The 25,942-nt window shown below is 40.2% G+C and overlaps 1 protein-coding gene across 3 annotated transcripts; it reads right to left on the reverse strand.

Moving 5' to 3' along the window:
* Positions 1 to 296: 296 nt before the first annotated feature.
* On the reverse strand, positions 297 to 25,942 carry HSPH1 (heat shock protein family H (Hsp110) member 1). 3 transcript variants are annotated; one of them, XM_037376707.1, is made up of 18 exons: positions 25,810 to 25,942; positions 24,711 to 24,768; positions 19,459 to 19,599; positions 17,608 to 17,730; positions 16,302 to 16,401; positions 13,388 to 13,521; positions 12,658 to 12,902; positions 11,515 to 11,743; positions 10,462 to 10,568; positions 9,002 to 9,135; positions 6,106 to 6,311; positions 5,229 to 5,360; positions 4,358 to 4,495; positions 3,831 to 3,956; positions 3,182 to 3,289; positions 2,966 to 3,085; positions 1,658 to 1,819; positions 297 to 1,166 (listed from the first exon to the last, which is right to left on the reverse strand). In XM_037376707.1, the coding sequence occupies exons 1-18, from the start codon at positions 25,905 to 25,907 to the stop codon at positions 966 to 968; spliced, it is 2,562 nt and encodes an 853-aa protein (XP_037232604.1). In that variant the 5' UTR covers positions 25,908 to 25,942; the 3' UTR covers positions 297 to 965. The 3 variants fall into 3 exon arrangements, with proteins under 3 accessions (XP_037232604.1, XP_037232603.1, XP_037232605.1); XM_037376706.1 differs by lacking the exon at positions 25,810 to 25,942 and adding an exon at positions 25,526 to 25,784; XM_037376708.1 differs by lacking the exon at positions 25,810 to 25,942 and adding an exon at positions 25,027 to 25,208.

The following is a 25,942-nucleotide window of genomic DNA, read 5'->3' on the forward strand; positions in this document are numbered from 1 at the left end:
ATTATTGTCACTAAGCTATAGGGTTCTGTGAGTTACAAATTCTGTCCTATGCTTTAACATCTGTGAAGCTTCCAGGTTTTCAGGTGTGTACAACCCACGGGGCAAGGAAAAGAAACAGGCATAACTCATTAAGCAGCTGAGTTACATTCAACTCGCTGCACAACTCTTCTCTGCTACATGTGTGAGTTTTAAGCCTTTTTGACTCTTGGGCACAGGAACACAAAGCAATGGCTTGTCAAACTGTGAAAAAGGCAACACTTACACCAGAAGTACTGAAAACAGTTAAACCCAACAAGTCAGGAGATATCAGTAAAATGAACTTTATTTTAAAGCTCATTAAAAAGCTTCACAATAACACTAACAGAATTAGCATTTCCTTCATTTTATGTACCCCACATGAAAAATGTATTGTTTAGCAAGAGATGAAACGTAAGCGTTTCTGCATGCTACTAACACATTTCACCATCTTATCAGATAATAAGTGCTTTGGACTGCAATAATTAAAAACCTTAGAACAGAAGTATTTCTTCTGGAAAGTCCTTATGAACGGGACAGACACTGGCTTTTTATTGACATACCCAATCAGATGTCCAGACGAAAGAAAACTACCTTGGCATCTACAAATGCCTACGAAGGTTTCGATTACAACCTTTTGAAGGAGCAGTATATTTCAGAGCAAGGGCTTCTTTTCATCTTTAGTGATGCACACTGTTAAATACTGCACAGAAGCTTAGTATGAACTCAATTCCACAGGAATCTGAAAGTTACCAAGGCAATTTTCCTTTTAGGATAGTCATGACCAACACTATTACTATTCTTCCTCCCATAACACAACATATTCCAGACAAGTCTTAAGAAAAAAATATAAATAGTTCCCAAAACAATGCATTCCCACCCCCCATTACATACGACAGCAAAAATATCTTCTGTCATGGGATGAAATAACTTGCTGCAAGTGCAGTGGTTTAGTCCAAGTCCATGCTAATGGTATTTTGATCGCTTGGATGACATTCACCATTTTGTTGAGGCATTTCAGAATTTTTGTCATCTTCTCCCATGTCTTCAGTTTTATAATCGCTCCGTTCATTTAATGGGTTTTCTTCCTTAGGAGAGTCAACTTTTGGTTTTGGTTGTGTCACAACAGGTTCACAGACATTGTTTAACTCCTAAAAGTAGGGGAAAACACGTGGTCAGAATAGACATTAAGGACCCAGCCAGCAGTCTCTCTCCTGTGAAGAGACCTGTGCCCAAAAGATTTGAAACTTGCTTCTGTGTGTTTCCCCGAGTCCAAACTGACAAGTACTTACTGTACCCTGAAATAAACTGGTCTACTTTCTCAAGGTCTGCAAGCAAACTTCTTCAATAATATTTTGTATTTCACACAAGTTTTTTTCTAAGACTATTTTGGGCCTACCAGTAACACTGAAAAACAAGCTGAGTGTTTAAGGTGACTGAAAAACAAAATGTCAATAAGCTCCAGAGAATTATACACTGTATAGTACAGCTTCTCTGCTTTGCACTGAATCTCCCTCTGTCCATACTTTCCAACCACCTTTTAAGAACACCAGAGCAGCAAGATGAAATTGGGGGAAGAGGGAGACAGATACCAGTCTAGTTTTAGAATCAGCCTCTAAAATTAGTTTCCTTCAGTACTTACCTGTAGCTTTGCCTTAATTTCACTTGAACGCACAGCTGGATCCTGATCTAAGCTCTTCTTCGCTTGTGCACTCACAGCGTTATTCATCCACTCTATCATTTCACTAACACACTTCTCTACTTTCATCATTTCCATTTCATCGATATGAATGTATTTCTCATCCTGCCCAAATACAAGTGTTTTATATTAGTTAGTAATGTCAAGTTTACTGTCATCAAGTTATGCCAACAAGACTATCCCAATTACCAACAACTTATAAACTTTACTGATTTTCAAAATGGTTGGCCACAAGACAGATCTGTTATAGTGAGAGACAAGAAATACAGATATCAAAATAAAAGCTTCCTTTGCCCAACAGTCAAACAAACCTAGTTCACAGAGGGAACACTGCGTGACCTGTTTGTGAAGCTTCTGAAGTAAAACATTCTTAACAAAAACATCACCTCCCTCCTGGACATTCTTACATAGGCCCAAGGTAGTTTAGACATCACAATTCTGCTGTACACAGAAAGGATCAGAGTTGTACGACTTTAGGAGCATTCCCTACAATGCCACAGTTACACGATTAACTGGTGTCAGGAGAAGTACCTACCCAGCAACGCAACCTATGTTTAGTTAAGAATACTAAACATGGTTTCAAGTCCTAAATGTACTATTTTCCATGATGCTGGTTATTTCAAGAATGTGTAATGCTACTGAGTGACTTCACTTAATAACTATTTTGTAGTCTATAGCTACAAGGACATAACTGTGTCTAATGCAAGCCTCAATCTTAAACTGAATTAGCCTGAGTGTTGTGAGCTGCCCTATTAACTCACAAAGTTGAAACCCAAGGAGAAAATTTTCAAAGGTGTGAATGCTTATCAAGAAAGTAATCTTCAAATACCAATGGCAAAAAAAAAAAAAAGGCCAAACACCCATATATAATAAAGCTGGATGTTTTAGTTTATCCTGAGTAGCTTTTACGTTACTGCTTTTCACCATGGCAAAAATTCTTGCTCCCAAAAGAACTAGAAGATCACACTTCTAAAAAGAGTCAGATTAGCTTTTAAAAGATCAAGAATCAGACCACAGCCTAACCTTCACTCTTTATAAGAATGTCCCTTTTGACCTGAAAACATCCAAACTGAAGATATGACATACTGTGCAAGATTCTTTGAGTACTGGGAAACATTTGCGGTGTTAAATTTCTGACCTATATAACAGTTGATTGCAGCTCATCTGAAAGTGAATTTGAAGGCTCTGCCAGCTGGTGAGCCTCAGTGAAACACTATGTGGTAAAAAAAAAGTTACTTTGAGACCACTTACTTTATTCCTGAACTCCCCAGCTATCGTAGCATAATACTGGAGCCTGTGTCCCAATTCTTCTAACAGCTTTGGTCGTTCTTCTGCTTCTTGATAGCGCATTTGAATTGGAGTACCCAATTTCTAGAAAAAGCAATTTGTATGTTATATGATCCATTAACACTTCTTAACATAGTTTTTTTGCAATATTTTGAATTTTGGGCATACTAAGAGACTTACCTTTAAATCCTCCAATTTGTCTACATACACCTGCTTAGCTTCGTCCTCACCCTCTTCATACAGCCAGCCTTCTGTCTCTGTTAGGAGTGCAGAGAACCCCTGCAGATCCTATGTGCCAACATGTCAAACATCAAAATATGCACCAATTGACTGTGTTTGTCTTACAGTAACAGGACACTGGCAAATATACACATTAATTCTTAGCCTCCTACACAAATATTACATTTCTACTGCAGCTTTTGCCTACTAAGTAAGTCACTCAAACGACACCAGCTTCTGAACTGAAAACCACATAAATCTACAACATAGGTAGCATTTATATATAGTCTTTTTATCCTTGACTAAACTAATGCTTGGGGTGCAGTTTTAATTCACATTTTTGGTTAAGGATACAGCAACACAGCTTCTCCTTCTAGTCACCAATTTTATTTGGAAACAAAGATTTAGCTTGTTTGTGACAAAATTTATTGTCAATGATATGTACCATTTCCTAAACCTGAACCTAACTCTGGATCACTCCCAGCCATAATTCAAATGAGTTATGGTTTTCAGCTGTTTCCAGGATGACTATGAAAAAGCTTGACCAAGGAATATAGAATAGGTATTTGGTATCAGTATTTTCAGAGACGCTCCTGAAACCATAACCTACCTTTTCACAAACAAATTTCTCATATGGTCCAGACAACTTGTCCCTGAACTCATACACATATTCCTCCACTGCATTCTTTGCATCATTTCTTTCTTTCTCCAGTTTATCTTGCATAATCATCTTCCCCTGTGTAACCACAGAAAATATTAAAAACACCTATGTTCAAACAGCATTCTGCAAATCACAGCTCCTGTAAAACACAGTAATCTCCCACAAGCCTCTGCTCATGTAACTGTTGGAATTCACTGCTACGCAGTAGACTCATCCAAGGAAATGGGTTGCACTTCTCTGAATTACAACAGCTTGAACCAATCTGTGATGTCATCCCACAGATCAGTGCTCTCACACTATGGCTATAGATAATTCAATCTTTCTGATTAACATTTGTCAGTTATGTATTAAAAGTTAGCTTGCTGTAAATAGAGTCCACGCTCGAGGGTTACAGTGTAAGATCAGAGGGTGGCTTACAAAGCAGATGAATGGTTAATAACTGCAACCAAGAAAGCAGTATAACCACACTAACTCACCTCTGTTTCAATATACATATTGAGGAGATCCTTTCCTAACTGCCAAACCAAGTTCGCTTCAATAGGTAGTTCCACATTCTTCACTTTTATCTTGGGCTTTTTAGCTTCTGGGGGCTGATCACCTTTCTTCTCATTTGTCTGAGTTGGAGAGAAGAACAATAAGATTATTTTCCTGACTTCCTTCTGATGAAGTAGCGCTATGAGTAAAGAAACATTCACAGGAAGAACATGAAGAGATTTTCTGTGTTCTTTCAGAATCTTCAAAATATACTTGTGAGGCACTTTCCTTTTGGGGATTCCACTTACTGCCCTAGTCTCCTTACAGTCTATTTCATGGACTCTAAGTACTACTGAGCTACATTTCTCAGATATATGGTGTATTTGCAGGTTTTCCAGGAGCATCCATCTGTAGGTTAGCACTTCACTAGCAATGCAGACAGTGGTAAGGTTTTAACCCAAAATATTCTTCATCCTACACAGATGAAAGAGCAAACTACTGGCAACATCATGCAGGTGTAATTTTTTCACCTAGATTATTTCCTCTTAGGTTTATGAATTCCTGATTCCAACTACTCTCAGGCATAATAAGCTTGGCCTCTAACAGCTGTTAAACAAAATGAAATGTCTGCAACCAAAACAAATTAGCTGTACAACACTGCATAAAGACAAAGAGAGACTTCTGGCAAGAATTCTTTTGCAAACTCTGTATGAAAGCAATCATGAGATATATATGTTTTTCACAACAGAAAAGGTACAAATGTGAAAAAAGTTCTGAGCAACAAGTTCCTTTTTTTCCCCTGAAATATATTACTATTTTAAAAGCTACCATTATAGAGCATAACATTTTCAACAGAGTTAAAGGGTCACTCACTTTCTTGACATCTGGGATTTTGTTTTCTTCAGAGGGAGGTTCTGATGAAGGGGGAGACTGTGACGTTTGCTGACCATCAGTTTGTACCTGGGACTGTGTTCCAGCCTCACTGTTCTCTTGCTGGATATTTTTCTGAAATGAAAGCCCAGGCACAAAGGATGTAGAAGGCGTGTGCACTTGTATTTAATAAAAGTTATAGGGCACTTCACTACTGACGCACATACCGCACAAAGTGCCCTACAAAGCATTCTGTGCACACGCAGAAACACACACGCTTTAACGGAGATACAGACTAAGTGTAGGTTCAGAAGAACTTAGTGAAAATGCTACCAGTGCCAGGCTTGCAGCATAATACTTGTGTGCATATGCTACCACTTCCTCCTACAGAAAGTGGCTTTTAATTTACTGAGTCATAGCTTTCAAGGTTTTTTTCCTTCTCAGAAAATTAAAGCACCACGTAACCATAACAATGCTGCATTATTCCCCAGCGTTCCCCTCCCCTTCAATGCTGTAGAAAACAATCCAGTTTTCCCTTTCAAAGTTTTTTTTAAACTTTACACACAAGTCCTTTAAATAGAGAACATGGATGACTAATAACGCAAACCAAGTTTTTCCATTTAGAACAGTCTGATAACTCTGACAGCTGTAAGCAACCCACCTGCTGCTATTTGGCACTTTGCCCAATAACTGCTTTCGAAATCCACCACTTTCGAGATAGCACACATTTTCTCCTATTCTTATAAAGACATTGCCTTTCCCGACAGCTATGCACATCTCAAAATTAACCTCATAAGGCGGCATTTTTCTTCCGGAGTATGTAACAGCAGAACACACTTTCATCGGTAAGGACATTCACACACATTAAAGGTCAACTTACATCACTTGATTTTTCAACAGGCCTCTGGTCCTGAGACTCCACTTCAGTCTCAACACTGACATCTTCACTCTCTTCACTTTTGGCTGGTTCTACCATGGACGCAGTGGACACACTGAAAATGCCATGAGTATTGACACGGACTTTCACTTTGACTTTAGACTTCTCACCATCTTTCTGGGCTGCCACATTCTGAATAACATACCTACCTAAATCAAAAAGAATCAATACTCACACAGTGGAATTAAATAGGTAATATTACAGAGCCAGGAAGACACCTCCTTTTTCTTCATAGAGAACACATTTTCTAAATATTCAATGAAACCTCTATGCTAGTCTCATGGTCTCCAAAATGAATACTCCAAAAAAAACCACAACCAAGAAGTATGCTGCTTTTCAGCCAACTTTACCTTACAAATCAAAAGGGAAAAACGTTTATTTTCATTATCTAGGGCAGGTTCTCCTGCCACTAGTAATACAGAGTAAATAAAAAAACCTACAAGCTTGTTCTGCCTTACTTGTGCTAGCTGTGATGCTATAGTGGGATGAAAGAAAGCTAAGCAAAGATTTAGTCTAATGCCAGTGTGTCCTGGTTTCAGCTGGGATAGAGTTAATTTTCTTCTTGGTGGCTACTGCAGGGTTGTGTTTGGGATTTGGGAACAGTGTGGTCAGGGACTTCTTTGTTTCTCAGGCCTTGCCAGCAGGAAAGCTGGAGGGGCACAGGAAACTGGAAGGGGACACAGCCAGGACAGCTGACCCAGACTAGCTAAAGGGGTATTCCATACCATATGACATTGTGCTGAGTATATAAGCTGAGGGGGTTGGCCAGGGCTGCCGGTCATTGCTCAGGGACTGGTTGGGCATCAATCAGCAGGTGGTGAGCAGTTGTATTATGCATCACTAGTTTTCTTTCCTCCCTTCCCTTTAGATTTCATTCCTCCCCTTCTCCCTCCTTTTCATTATAGCTGCTATTGTTATTATTATTGTTCTTTTGGGTTTATTTTATCTCAATTATTAAATTGTTCTTAAGAACAATTAAGAAAGCCTCAAGTTTTGCATTCCTTCCCAACCCTCCTCTCCTCTGGGTGAGGGGGAGTGAGCAAATGACTGTGTGGCACTTAACACTGCATCATGGTTTAACCCCAGCTGGTAATTAAGCAGTATGTCTTTTTAATACAAATTACTGCCCAACATAGAGTATTTCTGTAAGTGTTCTTTTCAGCTTCTAACATCCATGTCAGTCTGCCATTACCTTTTACTGTAGGGCAGAACATAATTGTTTTCTAAATCCTGTAATACTTAAACATTGTGAAGCAGAGAAAGAGACAGACAACTAGTTTTAACAATAAATGAATGATCAGATCTCCCTGACATTAAGAAGAGACATTTTTCTTGCTCACTACATGGTTTTATGCCTATCACCAAAACAGTGACCTGGAGATCACAATGCTTGTATAGTTGCAAATTACAAGTACACCAATTTCATCACAGGCTGGATATATGCATGCTCACACACCCCATTTCTTCATCAATATATCTAAGCCACAAGTATACAAGTTTTTACCTGCTTACTTTATAGGCTAAAGAATGTAATTTCCACTCTTGTAAATCCAATAATAGAAGGGAGGACAGATCACAACTCCACTGGTAGTCTCATCACAACTACTAACTCACCCACTGAGCTACTAACAGATTTGTTCTGAGCAGAGTTCATCAGCAAGTGAGCTGAAACCAGTTTGCAGAACAGCAGTTAATCATCTTGTTTGTTAAAGCCACATAAATTGAACAGTCTCATATCCCACTGTCCGTCTTTATGGTAAAAGTTTACATGAAAGAAAGCCTGTTGTTTCTGTAACTGCAAAATATTGTCCTGGTTTCTAAGACATATGGTATTTGAACTAACTAATTTGAAATAACTAATTTGCTTTGAAGCAGAGAAAATAACAGATGTTTCCTGGTAGAATAATAGTTTTTGGTAACTGGTAACTTAGTGCATTAGATATCAGCTGAAATATCGGTAAATCAGATGGAGATTGTTCACCCTGTATGTTCTCCCGCCCATTTAAAGAATATTTATAAAGCTTATATTTAACACAAATTCTGGTGATACTGTATTTTAACAAACAGGACAGCTGTACTGTCAAATACTTAACCAAGATTTGTCATTTCTTCTACCACTGAAAAAACACTGTTGAGCTCCCTAACAAAACAAGCAGTTACTTGACAGCTAGCAATAGCTTTCTCTTAATTTTGCATGCAAGCATACAACACTTCATTGCATGCTTAGAATTAGAACTCAAGAGCGATTATTTCATTGGCCTGTCTTTACCATCACAGTCGTTTTCTAACCACACTATAAACTCTTTGTAATTGTCAACATTGTAATTTGTCAAAAAGGATGAAAGAGCTGCTTATAAACGGGACCTAGACAATACAGATCAATACCATAGTCTTGTGGCTGCCACTATTTCAGACTGCCTTGATTAAAACCTATTCAGCACTATACAAAACCATCGGAAAAAATAACAGGTCTTGAGTTAACCAATTGAAGTTACTTATATGTAGGAGATATTTTTACAAGTATTCCTAGATTGCTTTAGCGATAAGCAGAAAAAAAGATTAAGAAAGTTATCTTTTGCATTGATAGCTCCATTTCAGTCCTGGACATTCCACTGTAGTTTCCCCTCATTTCTTCATTGGACTGAAGTAACTTTAGGAGGCAGAAAAATAAAAGATTCAAGTTCAGTTATCTATGGAATGGAAGAATTGAAAATTGAGTGCCTCAGGCACAAACCCCCTAAATATATGTCATGTAACTGTACTGTAACACACCACAGTTGGAGGACTGATTTAAGACCAAACAATGTGAGACAAGACCAGCTCCAGGACACTTACTTACCAATTTTTGACTCAGGATATGGGACTCCATTAGGATCAGAATAAAAAGCTTCTAACTCAAATGGACCTTTCCTATAGAATGTAAGAACCTTGGAGAAAGGTACTGCATGATTTCTGCTGAAGACCTCATGAACCCTATAATTAAGGGAAAAATACCACTTTTAGCAGATTGATTGAGCTGAAAGGCTTTGATCTAGGATCTTCAGGAAAACATCACCACGTCTTGACACATTTACCCTTCTGAACAAATCCAAGACAGACACTTCACTACTGTAAGGAAAAAATTACTGTTGTGCACTGTAAAGGAAAATTGTCCTCTTCCACTAATTTTGACTCTCAGAAGCAAATAAGTTTAGATGTAGGTGGCAATTCAGTGACAGACTATCAGCAGACCTCCAAAATCTGTTTCCTGTAAAAATATTGTTTTGAGCTTGGAATAGCATAATTTAAACCATTATTTGCACCCTTCCTCAGGTAGTCTCAAAATGCTAATTATAGCTCTGTTAATTCCTTATTCACTTTCTGTAGCTCAGTTGAGAGCCCTGACTCCAGATTATTATTCATTCCTTCATGGAACAGAAATACAAGCAGCTTTTTTCATGTTCTTCCTCTAGGGTCTGTCAACTATTATGCCAGCCTGATTTTAACTTCCAACTAAGTTTTGTCTCTTAAATGGAAGGATCTCGTCTAGGAACCTAAATATGAGAAAATAAGAGCTTCACCTAGAATGTAAACCCACAGGTTGCTCTCAGAAGCATGTGTTAGAAAAATTAGGATCTGCATCTATACAGAAAACAGACAAAAAACCAGAAAAGGCTGAATTACAAAGAATGAGAAAGGTCTGTCTATAACTCTAAACTTCCCCAAAAATTAAACTCTGACCTCTTTACATCCTAGACAGCAACTGTGTTTCCTACAGACATGGCATACTTATTAGCAGAGATGTGAGTCTTAAAAGGCACTGCAATTGCAAAAAAATCTCGTATGAAACCCTACGAGTTAACTAGTTTTTTGTTTTCAGCCAGATAACTAGCATCCATGTAAACTCACAATATTTACATAACATAGCACATAATGTTCCTACTAAAATAAGAATCCAGATAGGTGTTAGGAGTACCCTCAAGTAAAAAAGCCAGAAAGGAAACTGGGACCAGGATCCAGCAGTTCTAGTTTATTTTGTGTTCCAAAACCTGACAACCAGATAAGGGTAATGCAGGACAAGATATTGGTTGGTAGCTCATTCAATCATAATTTTTAAAAATCCTTATTTTTTTAACATTAGTTACGGTTAGAATTTCAATGCATGCCTTTACACAATCTCTGCTGTCGGCCATCTCTGGTAGATGGCCTATAGGTTTTCTGCATCAGAATGCCAAGATCCTAATTTAAATGCAACCAAGAACATTATCCTTGAATTATGAAGGCCAAAAGCTTCCCAGAACTGTAGTTTGAGCCACCTACCCTTCAGTGTCCTCTGCTTCTGTGTTCCACAACAGAGATATTGGAAATGGTGTAGCATCTGTCACAGAGAATTCTCTCACTTTAAAAGCCGGAGAAAGAATTGCACACTAAACAAAAAACAGACATGCATTAAAGTTGGTTAACTGCTCTATTCCACCCAACCCCAAGACAGCTAAACAGTTTAAACAAGAAAGAAAACTGTGTTTACTTTACTAGAACAAGAGCTAGGCAAATTTATTGATTTCAATGGACTACAACAAGAAAGCAGAAATCTCATGCAGAAGTGTTCATACCCTTTGGGTTAATGAGACTTCTAGCCTTGTTCTTATCATAGCTTGTGAAAAAAGTAACATACTAAAAGACCAGGACTGTAAAGAATGGAAGTGCTGTATTACTTAGTCCTAAAAGAGGTGGTGTTTATCTTACAGGTCTTGCTTCTTTCCCTGGAGACAACTGATTATTAGTGATGGAAAATAATTACCGAGACAGGGTAAAGAAACAAGTCAAAGAAGAGAGGGTGAAATAAGAGAGTAAGTAAAGCAGAAAAGGAAGAAGGCAGAGTGAGTAAAATACAGTTGCTTGTAAAACGTAGTTCACTAGTTGAAAACTGTAAAAATCGTGGGGAGGGAGATAAAATCAGTCTGTTTCACATTGATGGGAAGCTGGATACCAGAAAATGCAAGCTTGCAGTGCTTTGGGGTCTCCCAAAACACTTCTCAAACATTTTGCTGATTAAAAGTATCTCTTCCCTCAACTTGACAGCGATTTAAATTTTCTTCATTGAAGATCCCTAGATCCCGTTCTTTTGAAGAGTAGAATGCTTACAGATTATACCCAGCATCAGCACTTTCAGTAAAGTACTGCACCACAGGGTAGCACTCAGGTGTTTTTAAACAGCATAGTCCCATGAAAAGACCCAGTGCATATGTATGTTACCTTGCATATTTTTAAATGGACCACTTCTGCAATGTCTCGTAACTGCTTGGCTAATTCTTCACAGAAGTGCTCTCAGGAAGTTTATCTTACATTTATCAAGTGTTGCCAGTACTATACCTGCAAAGCACAGCCCCTAGCTATGGCTTCATCTGCATTCAGTGTCATGCTGACATCCTTGCCAAAGAATTTAGCAATCCTCTCTTTGACAGCAGGAATGCGGGTTGCTCCTCCCACAATCTCTACAGCAGTTACATCTTCCACTCTCAGTTGTGTTTGTTCCATTAATGAAAGCAAAGGGATCTCTATCCTTTGCAGCAGGTCAGCACACAATTCTTCAAATTGTGATCTAAGGAAAAAAAATATGAATTAACCAAAGACTGCCTGTCCCATCACTAGGATTTCCTGGTATTTGTTTCCAACTGATACTGACTAGGTTTGTTAACTACACTGCAAACAGACCTTAAAGCTAAACCCCTGCAAGTAGACTGAAGTGACAACCATAGACAATATAGTGCATGAAAAGCTGCTTACAGATTTTCCTATGGAGTTATCAATGCAGTTACATAAGATAAAGGTATTGTTTGGGCAGGTGCTATGTATTTGTTTCTCAAGTAGAGGTTACAGATAGCATTCAGAAAACATTGATACTTCCTTTCAATTAAAAGCTGTTGCCTCAATACTGGAGGGAAGAAAAATACCCCACCAGTCTCTTGGCAGTAGTTACAGGACTAACAGCAACTGCAAATCAAGTTATGCCTGTGAGTGTGTGCAAGAGACATGGACGTAATTTACACTTGGGCCATAATCAAGTCATCCCCCATCAAGCACTGTTTCTGTCCTCCATTTCTCTGTTGATATCCACAGTACGGTACGAACAGAAAAAGGGAACAAAGCTTCAGTTGTTGCTATCTTAAGAGCAATATGGGATTTAGGTTATCTAAAACACACAGGAGGTCTAAATACGCATCCAACCCCCTCTGGGTCTGGTTTACATGCATCAACCCATGGTTTTAAGAATGTGTCATTGTACAAAAGGAATTCAAGCTTCTTAATGCATGCATTACTACACTGAAACATTGCTCAGCTAGCTGAACATTACGTTTCACAACCTTAGTTATTCTAGTATTAAAAAAATGCCACAGCTACTTAGCACCTGTGCTTAATTTAGCACAGTAAATTTCTTTCAAACACAGGAAGAAACACTCGTTTAAGAAATACACCCACCAAAGCAACTGCCTGTATTGCACACTAGGAACTCACCTGTTCATTTTTCCAGATACATCAGTATCATTCATGAAACACTCAATATTGAGGGGAATGTCAGTGCTATTTGAACTCATTAGTTTCTTCAGCTTTTCACATTCCTGATACAGGCGAAGAAGAGCTCGAACTTTTGCTTTTGGATCCAGTTTGTACTTTGATTTTATTTCTGCACTGAAGTAATCTACTAGCTTTCCATCAAAGTTTCTTCCACCTAGGAAAGGGTCAAATGCTGTACCAAGTACCTGGTTTGAAAGAACACAATTATTTAGTCTTATACTCAGTAAAAAAATCAAATTGGGCAGCAGTCTTCCAATATCAGCAAGCCTCTGCTTCAAGAAAGGCTGGGGGCAAGTCAGCCTATCCTCCAATGCACAGGCTTAAGTACTTCAATGAGCCACATCAGCCAGAAATTGCTGTTCAGTTTTACAGTAGAAGACTATGTAACTAGGTGACAATACTAAGCGCTCACAAATTAATCCATACACACATTTAGACAAAACAAACTGAATGATAGCAGTTGTATTGTATATCTTACACTGGGGTACTGCAAGGAATCTACAGCTGTTTGAAACCATGCTAATGAAATGAAGGACACAAAAATCTTAATCTTTTGACCCACTGCCACTTTCCATGCATTAAATTATTTCATAATTTAAAGACAAGGCAAGTTTACAGGCTGTTTAATTCTAATGTCTCAAACCCTTCTATTTTCATTTAATCTTACTACCTTTAGCTTACTCTTGTTGAATGCACAGGCTGATACTTGAAATGCAGAATGTCCCATATCAACAAAGACAACTATCCGTGGCTTCTCTTCAGGAGCGGGAAGGTCTTGCTTATAAATTCCGTAATTGAGAGCCACTGCAAAACAAGTGTCAGATATTATCCATGCAATCTCTAATGAGTCTCCAATTGCACGTCATCATATCCCTGTGACTGTTAAGCTACAGGATCAAGACCAGCAAGACCAATACCTGTGCAAGGTCTTACCTACGTGGAAGCTTTATTCCATCAATATATGTTATAGAATCTGAGAAGCAAAATATCCTCAGTCACATTATTTGCTCTCCAAGTGTCTAAGCACACAAAACTAAGGCGCAATAATCCTGCTGGGGCGGTCTTTACTTTGATCTGTTTATTAACAAATCTTTTTTGCTTTGCATAGTAATCAAAACCACAAATAATCTTTACAACAAAACCCAGTTTTGTATTTACAAGGAGTATTTCCCAGTCATGAAGGTTTTGTCTGAGAATGGTATAAATGGTCAGCAGAGGCTGCAAAAGTGAAGAATCTACATCTATATAGAGTATCAGGCAAGGACAGTTTGTGAAGCGCATCGAAAGTGTAAAACAGAAGCCAGTGGGGCATGTAAACGCAGGATGATAAAGTCAAAGAACAGAATACAGTTTTGAAGCAGCATTTATTCTGGATAGATAGCAGCATCAGAGCTAGACAAGAGTCTGATGCAGTAATTGAAGGTAAATAAACCCCTAAGAGAGTCTTGGCTGCATGGTTAAATCAGAAAGGCTGAGATTTTGGCATGAGATAGAACGTGCAAGGATGTATATTTGTGTATGACAAAAAAAACAAAATGAAGATAACAGCCAGGGTATTGAATTATCAGGCAAGACAGCTGCATTAGGGAAGGTGGTAAGGAAAGCCAGGAATATGTGCTCTAAAGAGCAACATTTTATAGTCACAAAGACATTCTCTCACTTCTGTTTCATGAAATGTATCTGTTATATCCTCGAGATCTAAATTTGACTGAAACTGTATTGGGTCTGTTCATTCTCATTGTATTTCTGAGCAGAACAAACACATTGCCCTTGTTTCTAAGCTAAAAATAAAGTTATGAACGAAACTTGGTAAGTCACAGCAGAATTTGCCTTTAGGTAAAGATTTTTCTTTCTGCGTTACTATACCTCAGGACCCCTTCCCCAAAGATATAATTAAAGATTCATACATTTAAAATATTAGAAAAACTTGGACAGTACTCATTAGTCTTGCAACGTGAAGAAGAGAATTGTAAATGTTAAGTACTACACAGTAAAGAAAGGCTGCTGGTGCTGCTAAGGGGATGAAAGGGCTATCTGCTCTTCTGGAAACCATCCATCTCAATAGTAAAGCTTCCAAAGATCCTTGCTAAAAAGTCTTGAAAAGCTCTCAAGGTTCTTGAAAGGCCAGACTGGCCTGATATGTTCTGCCAAACTAATAAAAAGGAAGTGCCAACACCTCTTCTGGCAAGACCTTTGGTTGGCTCATATCACCCCACCGTTGAAAGCCCACCTCTGAATTGGTGTGAAGGATTATTTTTGCTTTGGTACTGGAAGAGGTTGGAAAGGTACTCTCTTTTGACTGCTAAGGCTGGAAAACATTTTTTTTTTCAGTCCTACACTAATTTCTTTCTTTATGGATACAAAGTTTCTTCATGAACACTTTGAAAATTGAATTTGAAGGTTAAAAATACAGGGCTAGATATTTGTACTTGCTCCTCCTGTCTCCAGTCACCCTAAAGATGTACAAGACCTGTATTTCAAAAGAATCCAGGCATATGGGACAAAGCCTGCCAACTGTGGGGTCCACACTTACCCCACTCAAGAATTCACACTACCACACAATCCCTGTAGCACTCTGCTTTATAAACAAAGAATTAAGCTAAAGCTAGGTGACAGAAACATGCACCTGTGGCTTTTGCAATGATACTGTCAGGCTTGCTCTGTGTTTGATGCAAATACCTAGTGCGCAATGTAAAGTTAATACTAATTAAACAACTACGTTTACTAGAAATACTATATATTACCATTTAGTTAGTCATCCGAAACCAGTTCTGGAAAAAACATTTAAGATACCACTCCATCAATACATATCTAAGATTGCTTTCTCCTTAGAATTTTAAAATTCAAAAAGCATGAATCCAGTTGGTGTGCACCAAACATGCTTGCATGGAACATTTTTCTAAAGTAACATCTCCCCTACTTACGTAACTAATGTAGGTAGTACAGGTTCTGGTACAGACCTCTACTTCCCAACCCATCCCCCAGGAACCAAGTGCTAGTTACTACACCATCTGAAAACAGGGAACAAATGCTCTCTCTCACTAAACACAAACAGAAAAACTTAAAACAAGTATTCTTACCCTGTTGTCTTAAGAAACACCAAATGAGCTCTTGGTTCTGCCAAAGTGTTTTTAGAGTTCCAAACAGATTAGCAAAGGAGATTAATTGCCTTTTTTTGGGGGTATGTGTTTTGAAGCCACAATTGCACTGACAACTAGCCTTGGAAATTACTAGGTGTTGACAATCAAGGAACTTCCTTTAGAGTGCCTAAATCCCACAGCTGTACATCGTAAGATTTCTTTCATGAAGTCTTGACAGTAAACCAAATGGACAAGTAGTCCAAGTACATGTGGTGACTTCTAAGTACATACTCAGGGAGGTAACATATCACTAGATCTCAATCTCTTCTACCTGTTCACACAGAAGACATTAAAATGAAAGACTGTAAATCAGGAAAAATGTAAAAACTTGTTGCTCTTACGTCTCATATCCAATTTTTCAAGTCAGTCCTGTTTTTTAGAGTATCTAATTGCATCCTCTATCACAACTTTCATTTGCAGAAACTGCTATTTTACCCCACTTACCTGCAGTCATGTCATTCATTAACCTAAGACAATTTAATCCAACAATCTGAGCTGCATCCAGAAGGGACCTCCTTTCAGCATCTGTGAAAAATGATGGCACCTGAAAGCAAACAGGTGAGAATGGAAAGTTATTTCCAGAAAATGAAGTATCACACCCTTTATTTGGAAGTACTCATTTAAAAATTGTATCTATTCCTCCTCTTTGAGGAGGACACATGTTCACTACAAGTCTGAACATGCAACTACTGTACTGAATCGAGACTTCAAGTATTCTCTGCAGTCAAGCTGAGACTGAATTAAATGTGCATCAGCTAGTTTACATGAGCACGTACTAGCAAGAAACAAGTTATTTGTATACAAATTCTAGGAACCTTAATTACTGGTGCTAAATGTGAAACTGGGCATTATGGAGACAGACATGGAATAACCTTAGTCAGAATTAGCAGATGTACTCCTGTCCAAGAAACTAAAGGGGAGGGGAGGCAGTGTGCAACAACACAGAAGTACAGCAATGTTACAGATGTGAGAGATGCAAAGTAGTAAGGGATAACAAATTAAAAAAATAATCTGTTTTGGCCAAGATCACTTTGGGCAAAGAGTGGTAAGAGAATCTGAATGCACATGCTGAAAACTTGCTACAGATCTCCAGCATTGGCACTGGACAATGACCTCCAGTGTCCTCAGGGAGGTAAACTACTACATCAGAGGAAGGACACTAACTTTACAGGTATTGACTGGAGAACAAACTCTTCTAATTACAGAACTAAATATTCCTAGGTGCAATGTGAGACAGACTTGTTCATAGTCACTGAAAACAGAGGCAGATGTAATTTTATACTCTGGCTTTGTGATGCAATGACTGTTCTTTATCTGAGGTCATTTTCTGTGCAGTCATAAATCATAAAAAACTTAACTTACTGAGAGGATGAAGATAAACAGACAGAAACTAAAGTTTTCAGCTGCCACAAGGTAAACCTTGATAAACAAAGGTATCTTCTATGAGTAATCAGCATGCTTAATCACAGAAACAAGATGCAGCAGAAAGGTATATACCTGGATCCCAGAAATACTCTGGGTCCAGAAGTTCAGACATCTCCAAGAGAATGAGTTCATGAAGTGGGTCAGGATCTGGAATATGGAAGAGGCCCTGGGATTTCTTTAAGTCAAAAGCTCTAAAGCTAGTTAGGATTAATCCCCCTGTAGGTGCTTATGCAGTGTTCTACTTTACTCTACATGAATAGAAACAAAATGCCCTCAATAGATGAAGTTAAATGACATAACGTTCCTGTGCAGTACAATTACTTACAGAAATAACACAGTCTGTTACTGGTTTTTTCAGGTTACTCTCTGCAGTCTCCTTTAATTTAGTCAATAACATAGCTGAAACCTGTTCCACACTGAAGATATGCTCCTCATCCATGTACATGACCTGGATAGAATAAATAGGTAAAAATAATTCCATTGTTTCAACTGGAGGAAAAATTTACATTTAATGTTTTTTGATGCACTGCTGACTAACATCAATCATGACATGTTTCATTATTTCATTACAGAACTTCACTTTACAATTTAATTTCCCAGTTGAGTGTCTACAGAAGCAGTAATTCCATTTTCACAGACTTAAAACATCAAGAACCGTATCAACTCTAGAAGAAAATGGCTAGGAAGTGATTTAAAGAGTGACACATGTCTAAAGTGTCTCTAAAGCTAGACATGATCACACAGTATTCTGCAAAAAATTAAAAACAGCCATCAATTTTCAGACTGCTGCCAACTGCAAAAAAGTCCAAAATTACTTGCTATTTTCTGTTGAGATTTTTATGCTTGTGCTCAAATATGTGAAGAACTGTTGCACAGGTCACCTATGCACATAAAACTAAAAGCTTAAGATTAAGCTCAGCAAAAAGAAATCTGTTGCTCCCTTACCAAGAAATTGTTCTTGAATCACCACTTTTCTGTGTAAGAGTAAGTGGGCAGTGATGAAGCAAAGGAACATGTTACAATTGAGTCTTGAAAACAGCATTTGTCTTTTATTCACATCAGTCTAGTTTGGGGAAAGATTAAGCATTTCAGTTCTAATAGAAAAACTGTTCTCTAAACATCCCAGTCTTACTGAATGTTACTGAAACAATTCTTAAAACTTTATCCACAGTTAAACAGAAAAACCCACTAATTTGTTCTCCAAACAGCCTGAGAACAAAGAAGAAATAGCCTAATAGTGGCAAAACAGTGCTACTTGGTTTCTCATACAGGAAGAGACTCTCAAACACACTGTAAATAAAGTTCACATTTCATTGTAATTTGTCTGAACTTACCCATTAAGCTCAAGTCACAAATAATGTAAGAAACAGCATCTCCTCTTTTTGTAAAGCTTGACTGCTCTTCTGGTCAGAATTATTTCTAATGTATAATCTCTTCTGTAATTTATTCATTACCTAGGCTGGCTACATACTGAATTGTTGAGGCACCAGCTCAAGGCATGGAGAAAAGCAGCAAACTAAATGCACAGCTCTAAGTTAGGGTCTTCATTAAAGAAGCAGCATCATGCTATGCCAGCAAGGCTTCATTATTGATATTTTTAACTACCTCACTAAACGAATACAATGTTACTAACTGCATCTATTCTAGGAAAAGCTAACATTTTATCAGAAAACTCCTTGAAATATAAGCAAGAATCAAACCTGCAACATGGTACAAACTGGTTTTGAACATCTGTTGCAAGTAACTTATGCCAGGCAGTCCACTAAAACATGTCACTCATTTACAGCAATTATTATAAAGAAGAATTCATACTACTTTATAAGGATTTTGTAAGCATGTAACTGTTGCAATACATTCCACATAAATGTGAGAAAGGTTAATACTTCAAAGCAAAACCATATGACCTCATAATTATCCTAGCAGTTTTTCTGCTGGGATGTCTGAGTTGAATGTACAATTTGCCAACAGGGAAGCTCACATTTCAGCAATTACTCACATATGGACCTTAATTTGCTAGTTAACATCCGCTGTTTAAAGATGAAGCTGCTCTTCAACAGAAAAGTTAAAGAATATCTTTAGGGTTAATTAAAAGAAACCCATATTTTCATGATTAGGTGCCGAGAAATAAAATTTTACATTTAACTATATAACCCCAAAAAATAGACGGCAAATTTACCTTTACTCCAACTCCACCATTCTTCATGGGAACCAAATCATAGCTCAACTTCTCTTTTTCCTTCTGAACAAAAGGATCATTAAATGCACGGCCATGGAATCTCTTGAAGTTAGATACCGTGTTGTGGGCATGAGTAATTTGCTGTAAAGAAATACAGGATATTTAGAAATCCACTCATTTAACCAGCTATGTTCAGTGCTGGTCTGTAAGCCTCAAAGCATCAGTCAAGTTTTAAGACAACTGGTCAGATCTGCATCTGTAACACCTGTAATTACTATCTGGTACTTGATATCAGCTCATTACTACAAAAGATTATAGGACTCAGACAGATACCTAGAGACCATTACTAATTAATTATTACAAGGATTATACAATTATCTCTAAAATCTTGAGGCAATCAGGTGAGCAATAACAGGATCTTACAGTGCCTACTGCTTTAGTCACCTAATTTGGAATCACAGAATCATTTAGGCTGACAAAGACCTTTAAGATCATTGGGTCCAAAAATTAACCCAGCACTGCCAAGTCCACCACTAAACCATGTTCCTAAGCACCACATCTGTGCATTTTTTAAACACCTCCAGGGATGGTGACTCAACCAACTTTCCTGACAGCCTGTTCCAATGCTTGACAAGCCTTTCAGTAAAGACACTTTTCCCAATAGCCAATCTAAACCCCCCCAGCACAGCTTGAGACCACTTCTTGCCCCATCACTTCGTAGTTGGGAGAAGAGACCAACACCCACCTGCCTGCAACCTCCCTTCAGATCACTATAGAGTGATAAGGTCCCTCCTCAATCTCCTCCTGTCCAGACTAAATTCCAGTTCTCTCAGCTGCGCCTCATCAGACTTGGGCTGCAGACCCTTCACCCTTCTGTGGACATGCTCTGCCACCACTACACCCCTCTTGAAGAGTGGCCCAAAACTGAACACAGGATTTGAGATGCAGCCCCACCAGTGCCACTTGAGTACAGAGGGACAGTCACTGCCCTGGTGCTGCTGGCCAGTTTCGGATACAAGCCAGAAAGCTACTGGCCTTCTAGTCCACCTGGGCACACGGCTGGCTCATATCCAGCTGGCTGTTGACTGACACCCTCAGGTCTTTTTTTGCCAGGCAGCTTTCAAGCCACTTTTCCCCAAGCCTGTAACATTGTGTGGCATTGTTGTGGCCCAAGCACAGAATCGAGCATTTCTCCCTGTTGAGACTCACGCCACTGGACTCTGCCCACTGATCCAGCCCACCCAGACCCCTCTGCAGAGCCCTTCCTACCCTCAAGCAGATCATTGTCCCACAACTTAGTGTCATCTTCCAGCTTTCTAAGGGCGCACTCGATCCTCTCAACTAGATCATTGATAAAGAGATTGAACAGGACTGGCCCCAGCACTGAGCCCTGGGGAGCACCACTTGTGACTGGCCACCAGCTGGATGTATCTCCATTCACCACCACTCTTTGGGCTCGGCCAGCCAGCCAGCTTCTAACCCAGCACAGAGGACACACATACAAAGTATGCACAGCCCACCTCTCCAGGAGAATGCTGTGGGAGACTATATCAAAGGCTTCACTAAGGTCCAGGTAGACAACATCCACAGCCTTTCCCTCATCCACTAAGCAGGTCATCTTGTTGTAGAAGGAGACCAGGTTTGTCAAGGAGGACCTGCCTTTCATAAACCCATAATGGCTGGTCCTGACCACCTGGTTGTTCTCTACGTGCAACGTAATGGCACTGAAGATGACCTGCTCCACAACCTTCCCCTGCACCGAGGTCAGGCTGACAGGCCTGTAGCTCCTCAGATCCTCCTTCCTGCCCTTCTTGTAGATGGGCATCACATTGGCCAACCTCCAGTCAACTGGGACCTCCCCAGTCAGCCAGGACTGCTGATAAATGATTGAAAGTGGCTTGGTGAGCCCTTCCATCAGCTCCCTCGGTACCCTCAGGTGGGTCCCATCCAACCCCATAGACTTGTGTGTGTCTAAGCAGTGCAGCAGGTCACTGACCATTTCCCCTTGGCTTGTGGGGGCTTCATTCTGCTCCCTGTCCCTGTCTTCCAGCTCAGGGGGGCTGGGTACCTGGAGAACAACTGGTCTTACTGTGGAAGACTGAGGCAAAGATGGCATTAAGTACCTCAGCCTTTTCCTCATCCTTTGTCACTATGCTTCCCCCCACACCCAATAAAGGATGGAGATCCTCCTTTGCCCTCCTGATGCTAATGTATTTAGAGAAACATTTCTTTATTGCCTTTTAAAAGGCAATAAAAGGTTCCCCAGTTCAGGAAATCCTGCTGTGCACACTGCTGGAGCACTCCACTGCCAGTCCTGCTGGGACCCGAGCTGCTTGCCTTGGCAACCAAGTGATAGAATTTAGACAGAATTCAAACAATTAAAGATAGGAGCCAGCTTCACAAGTAGTTGCAATGCTTGTGAACTGGCACTCCAATCTCAGCCACAGCACCTTCAGCTGTTCACTTTAAAACCCATTACATTGAAGTGCAAACAAATGTTTATGCAGTTACTAAGTTTCACACTAATAAGTCTCCCCACATATTTCACCCTCCCCCCCTCACCCTGTACTTTGAAACCATGTCAAATTCTTGCACCAGAGCAAAGAAGGATACAGCACACAGACAACAACAAGAAACTTGACACTTTTTTGGTAACAACTGCAGCTCAAAGGACATGCTAAACTACAATGCAAGCTCCCCTCAGAACCAACTGTTCTGGAACAGCACTCATTTATCAATAATACAATGCAGAACAGAAACTAGACCAGCCTAAAAGAAATACTGCAAGTTATGTCAGAGCAGAATTAATCCCATTCTATTGGAGAGAAGCATGGTGTTCTCTCCAGAACATATTTAGGCAGGCACCAACAGATCGCATGGTAACTCAAATGATAGGCATACTAGGGAATGTTTCTAGCATTCACCACCTTCAAGGAAAGCATCAGTTTCTTATTGCATGCAAAATTTCCTTTCCATCATGGAACTGAAGAATTTGGGCTACATCTTGTATTAGAAAAATATGCAACTATGGCAGTTCAACAGAAAAGCTCCCTGACAAAAGGAGCAAGCTATATCCATATATTAAAGAGTAATTTTCAGATAGCTGTGTGTGTGGAAAGAAAGATGTCACATGCAAATCCCCTACTGGGAATCATCCTTGGTTTATTCTAATCACCAAACAGTGCCCTGCATTACTAGTAAGAGCACAGGTTAGTACAGGCTAAAAATCACACCAGGAACTATTCCAGTAGTTTAATGCAATAGAGTATTTAGGTTCCTGTGTGCAAGATCGTTTCCCAGCACAGATTCATTTATTTGTAGAGCTGTAAGTTCAGAATACTTACTTGATTGCTACGTAATTCAGAGCTGTAGTGCTGAAGAACTTAGAAGCACAAATTATTACCATGCAGTGGGCAGAGAAGCACACATTCTGGTAGCTTTTATAGCCTAATTTAGAATTAACCTCAGAGCCTTTTCTAAAAGAACAACCTTCAAATATTTTTAGACTAATTGTATGCCATTAGGTCTGCAGCATATTTTAGTATCTTCCCGCTTAGTCACAATTACAAAAGCTGAGAATTATGGTCTGTTAACTAATACACTGTCCTCATCTCCAATGCTACCAGTAACCTAAAGGAAAAAAAATTCTTTGATAATTTGCTCCAACAGCAGCTCCTCAAGTGTTAAAGTAAGAGAGCACCTCTGCGTATTACAAGCTCTCTTACACAGAAGTCAGTCAAAAATCCTGGCTTTTTTCTTCTGTTTTGCATTGGGCTTGTTTTTGGTTTTGTTTTTTTTTTTTAAAACTAAACCTTGTTCAAATGAAAGGGATCACTTTACTCCTTGATTTAAGTACCTGCTACACTGTAGGACAGTGAAAATACAACTCTTAGTTGTTTATGTCAAGAAACTTCTACACTGATGAAAGAAGCATGATTTAGATCTCAGATGGTCAGCCAAGCTGGACCACTTACAGCAAGAGAAATAAAATGATAAAGGATTTCAGAGCATTTAAGTATCACATTCTTTTCTTCTGGCAAAAATACTGTTTCAACTGGTAGGACAGCCAAGCATGAAAGACTCAATATATTAACATCTTATAAAAGTTTAGTCTGAAGGCAACTGAAGTTACAGGTGGCCACTACTGTAAATACATGCAATCTGAAAGACAACCTACTCCACTTTCAGCTTAGCTCACATTTTCAACAGCATTTTCTGGAATAACCTAACAATACTGAAGCACACTTGAGAGTACATAAGATTCAGATCACTTGTTTTAAGTAACAACTCTTTTCTGTACAATGATGAATCATACTAGTTTCTGAGTTGAAATAGTGGAAGCAGTCAAATAAACAAAAAAGCAATGCTAAAATGAAATTTAAGGAAAAGACACAAGCACATATACTTAACTCAGTATTCCAAATTTTAACCTGTAACTGGAAGTATATGTGTGCTTGTGAACATGTAACATGTACTGCCATGGCTGTTCAAAATTAAGAGGGAAGCTACTACAGTGTGGAAAAAAGCGCCTCCTTTAGTGCTCTCTCCATGGAAACTCGCTGCAGTCCTTTTACTACTACATGAGATCTACACAGGCCAGCGGAGGCTGCACACTTGTAACCAGCAGCAGTTACATTAACCTAAGGATTTATTTAACCATTACATTTACTTATTCTAAAATTTGTCAAAATTTAGCTTTCCTTCTACATTGAAAATACTACTTAAATGAAGAAGGCATTCAATCTTTCAGAGCATCTCAATAAGAAAAACCCCAGAACAAAAGTAAGGGCTTATATCTTCAAAGACACAGGCACTTTTATGGTATATACCTGTTAATGAAACCAAAGGTAGTAAGGTACCTAAATAGCTTTAAGAATCTGAGCCCAGACTCTCCCTTTGCATCTAATTTTAAGAAACTATACACAGCATTTAAAATGTTTTTCTTCAAGCGCAAGGAAAATCCTACATATAACCATAAGGAAAAGAAAACCAATACGCTTAAGTTGTCAGAAAAGGAACAGGTTCAATTGGAAAATACTACCATTAATGAAAGACAGAGCAGCAACATTCTAGCAAAACCATCCTGCATTTCTCTGAAGGAAGCATAGTGCAGCATTTCTAAAAATGCTTGAAGGAAAATAAAGTTGTTTGTTTTAAACTACGGCAAGCCAACTGCCTTCACTGTCACTGTCACTTGAACGCTTTGCATAGGCCGATTTGCTGTTATGCCCAAACGCCAGGAAACAACCTACCTGGTTTTTAGCTGAGACACCAATAGCTCTGTTTTTGGATCCAAACGAAACCACCGATCTGAAAAGAAAAACAGGCTAATGAACTCTGTACTGACCACAAACCCAACAGAGTTCTATCACAAATACGTTTTCTACAACTACAAATAAAACACCAAAGTCTTCCCGTTGAAGCACCGTTCTTGAGCTTGCAGGAAACCTCTACAAGACACCTGCCAAACTCAAAGTCGGCTTGAACGCAGGACTTTCCACGATGGTTTATCTGAACAGTTACACACGATGGTCACCCTTAAGAGCCCACATCCACACTACACCTTACCCATCCGTGTCTGGCTGCTCGTAACTTTACAACTAACTCCCGCCTTGCGCCTGCGGCTTTCTCCAGCTGACCTCAGACCATAGGAGAGCTGCTCGGGGGCAGTTACAGAAGCCCACCGGACGGCGAGGGGGGATGGGTGGCTGCGTCTGCGTGTTCCCCTGTCCCATTTAAAGCGGGCTGCCCCGGCAGAACCAACCCTGCCCGCAGCCGCCAGCCTCCCCAGCCCCCGCGCCGCGGGCCAGCCCCCCTTCCCCCCCTGTGCCAGCGCCCGCAAGACACGCTGCCCGCGCCGCCTCACGGGGGCCCGCAGCCGCCCAGCGCCTGCCCTCCCCGCAGGGGGCCGTGAGCAGGCGGCGAGCGCCGGGGGACGCGCTGGCCCCACAGCGGGCGGGCGCCCCCCCCCGTCTGGAAGCTTCCAGTACGTTCCACCGCAGGCTCCCCACCGCCAGCCATCGCCTGGCCCCTGCCCGCGGGAGACCCCGCAGCCCCCCGCACTCACGGCGTGCACCGGTCGCTGAACTCGTTGGCGACGGTCTCGATGCCGCCGGCCCGCGCCACGGCGATGTAGCAGCTCTGGAAGCCCAAGTCGAAGCCCACCACAGCCATGGCCCCGCCACCGGGGGGGGCCTCCGCCCCGGCTCGCTCCCGGCGCTGCTGCAGCCACCGGCCCCGGTACGGCGAGCGCGGCGGCTCCGTGCGCAGACGGAAGAGGAGGGCAGCCGGCACCGCCGCTTTAAATATGACAATGAGACGAAGTTTCCAGAAACTGCGGCAACCACTCACCGGCTCCACGTGCAGCTTCCGCTTCCGCTTTCGGCGGCGTTCTCGAACAATTCCTGCCAATCAGCGGCGCCGGGGCTCGCTGACGCGCCTGTTCTCATGGCGATCGGGGATGCCGCCGGCTCCGGGAGGGGAG

This window comes from Falco rusticolus, chromosome 2 (genome assembly GCF_015220075.1).
Source record: "Falco rusticolus isolate bFalRus1 chromosome 2, bFalRus1.pri, whole genome shotgun sequence".
In the NCBI taxonomy this organism is placed as follows: Eukaryota; Metazoa; Chordata; class Aves; order Falconiformes; family Falconidae; genus Falco; species Falco rusticolus.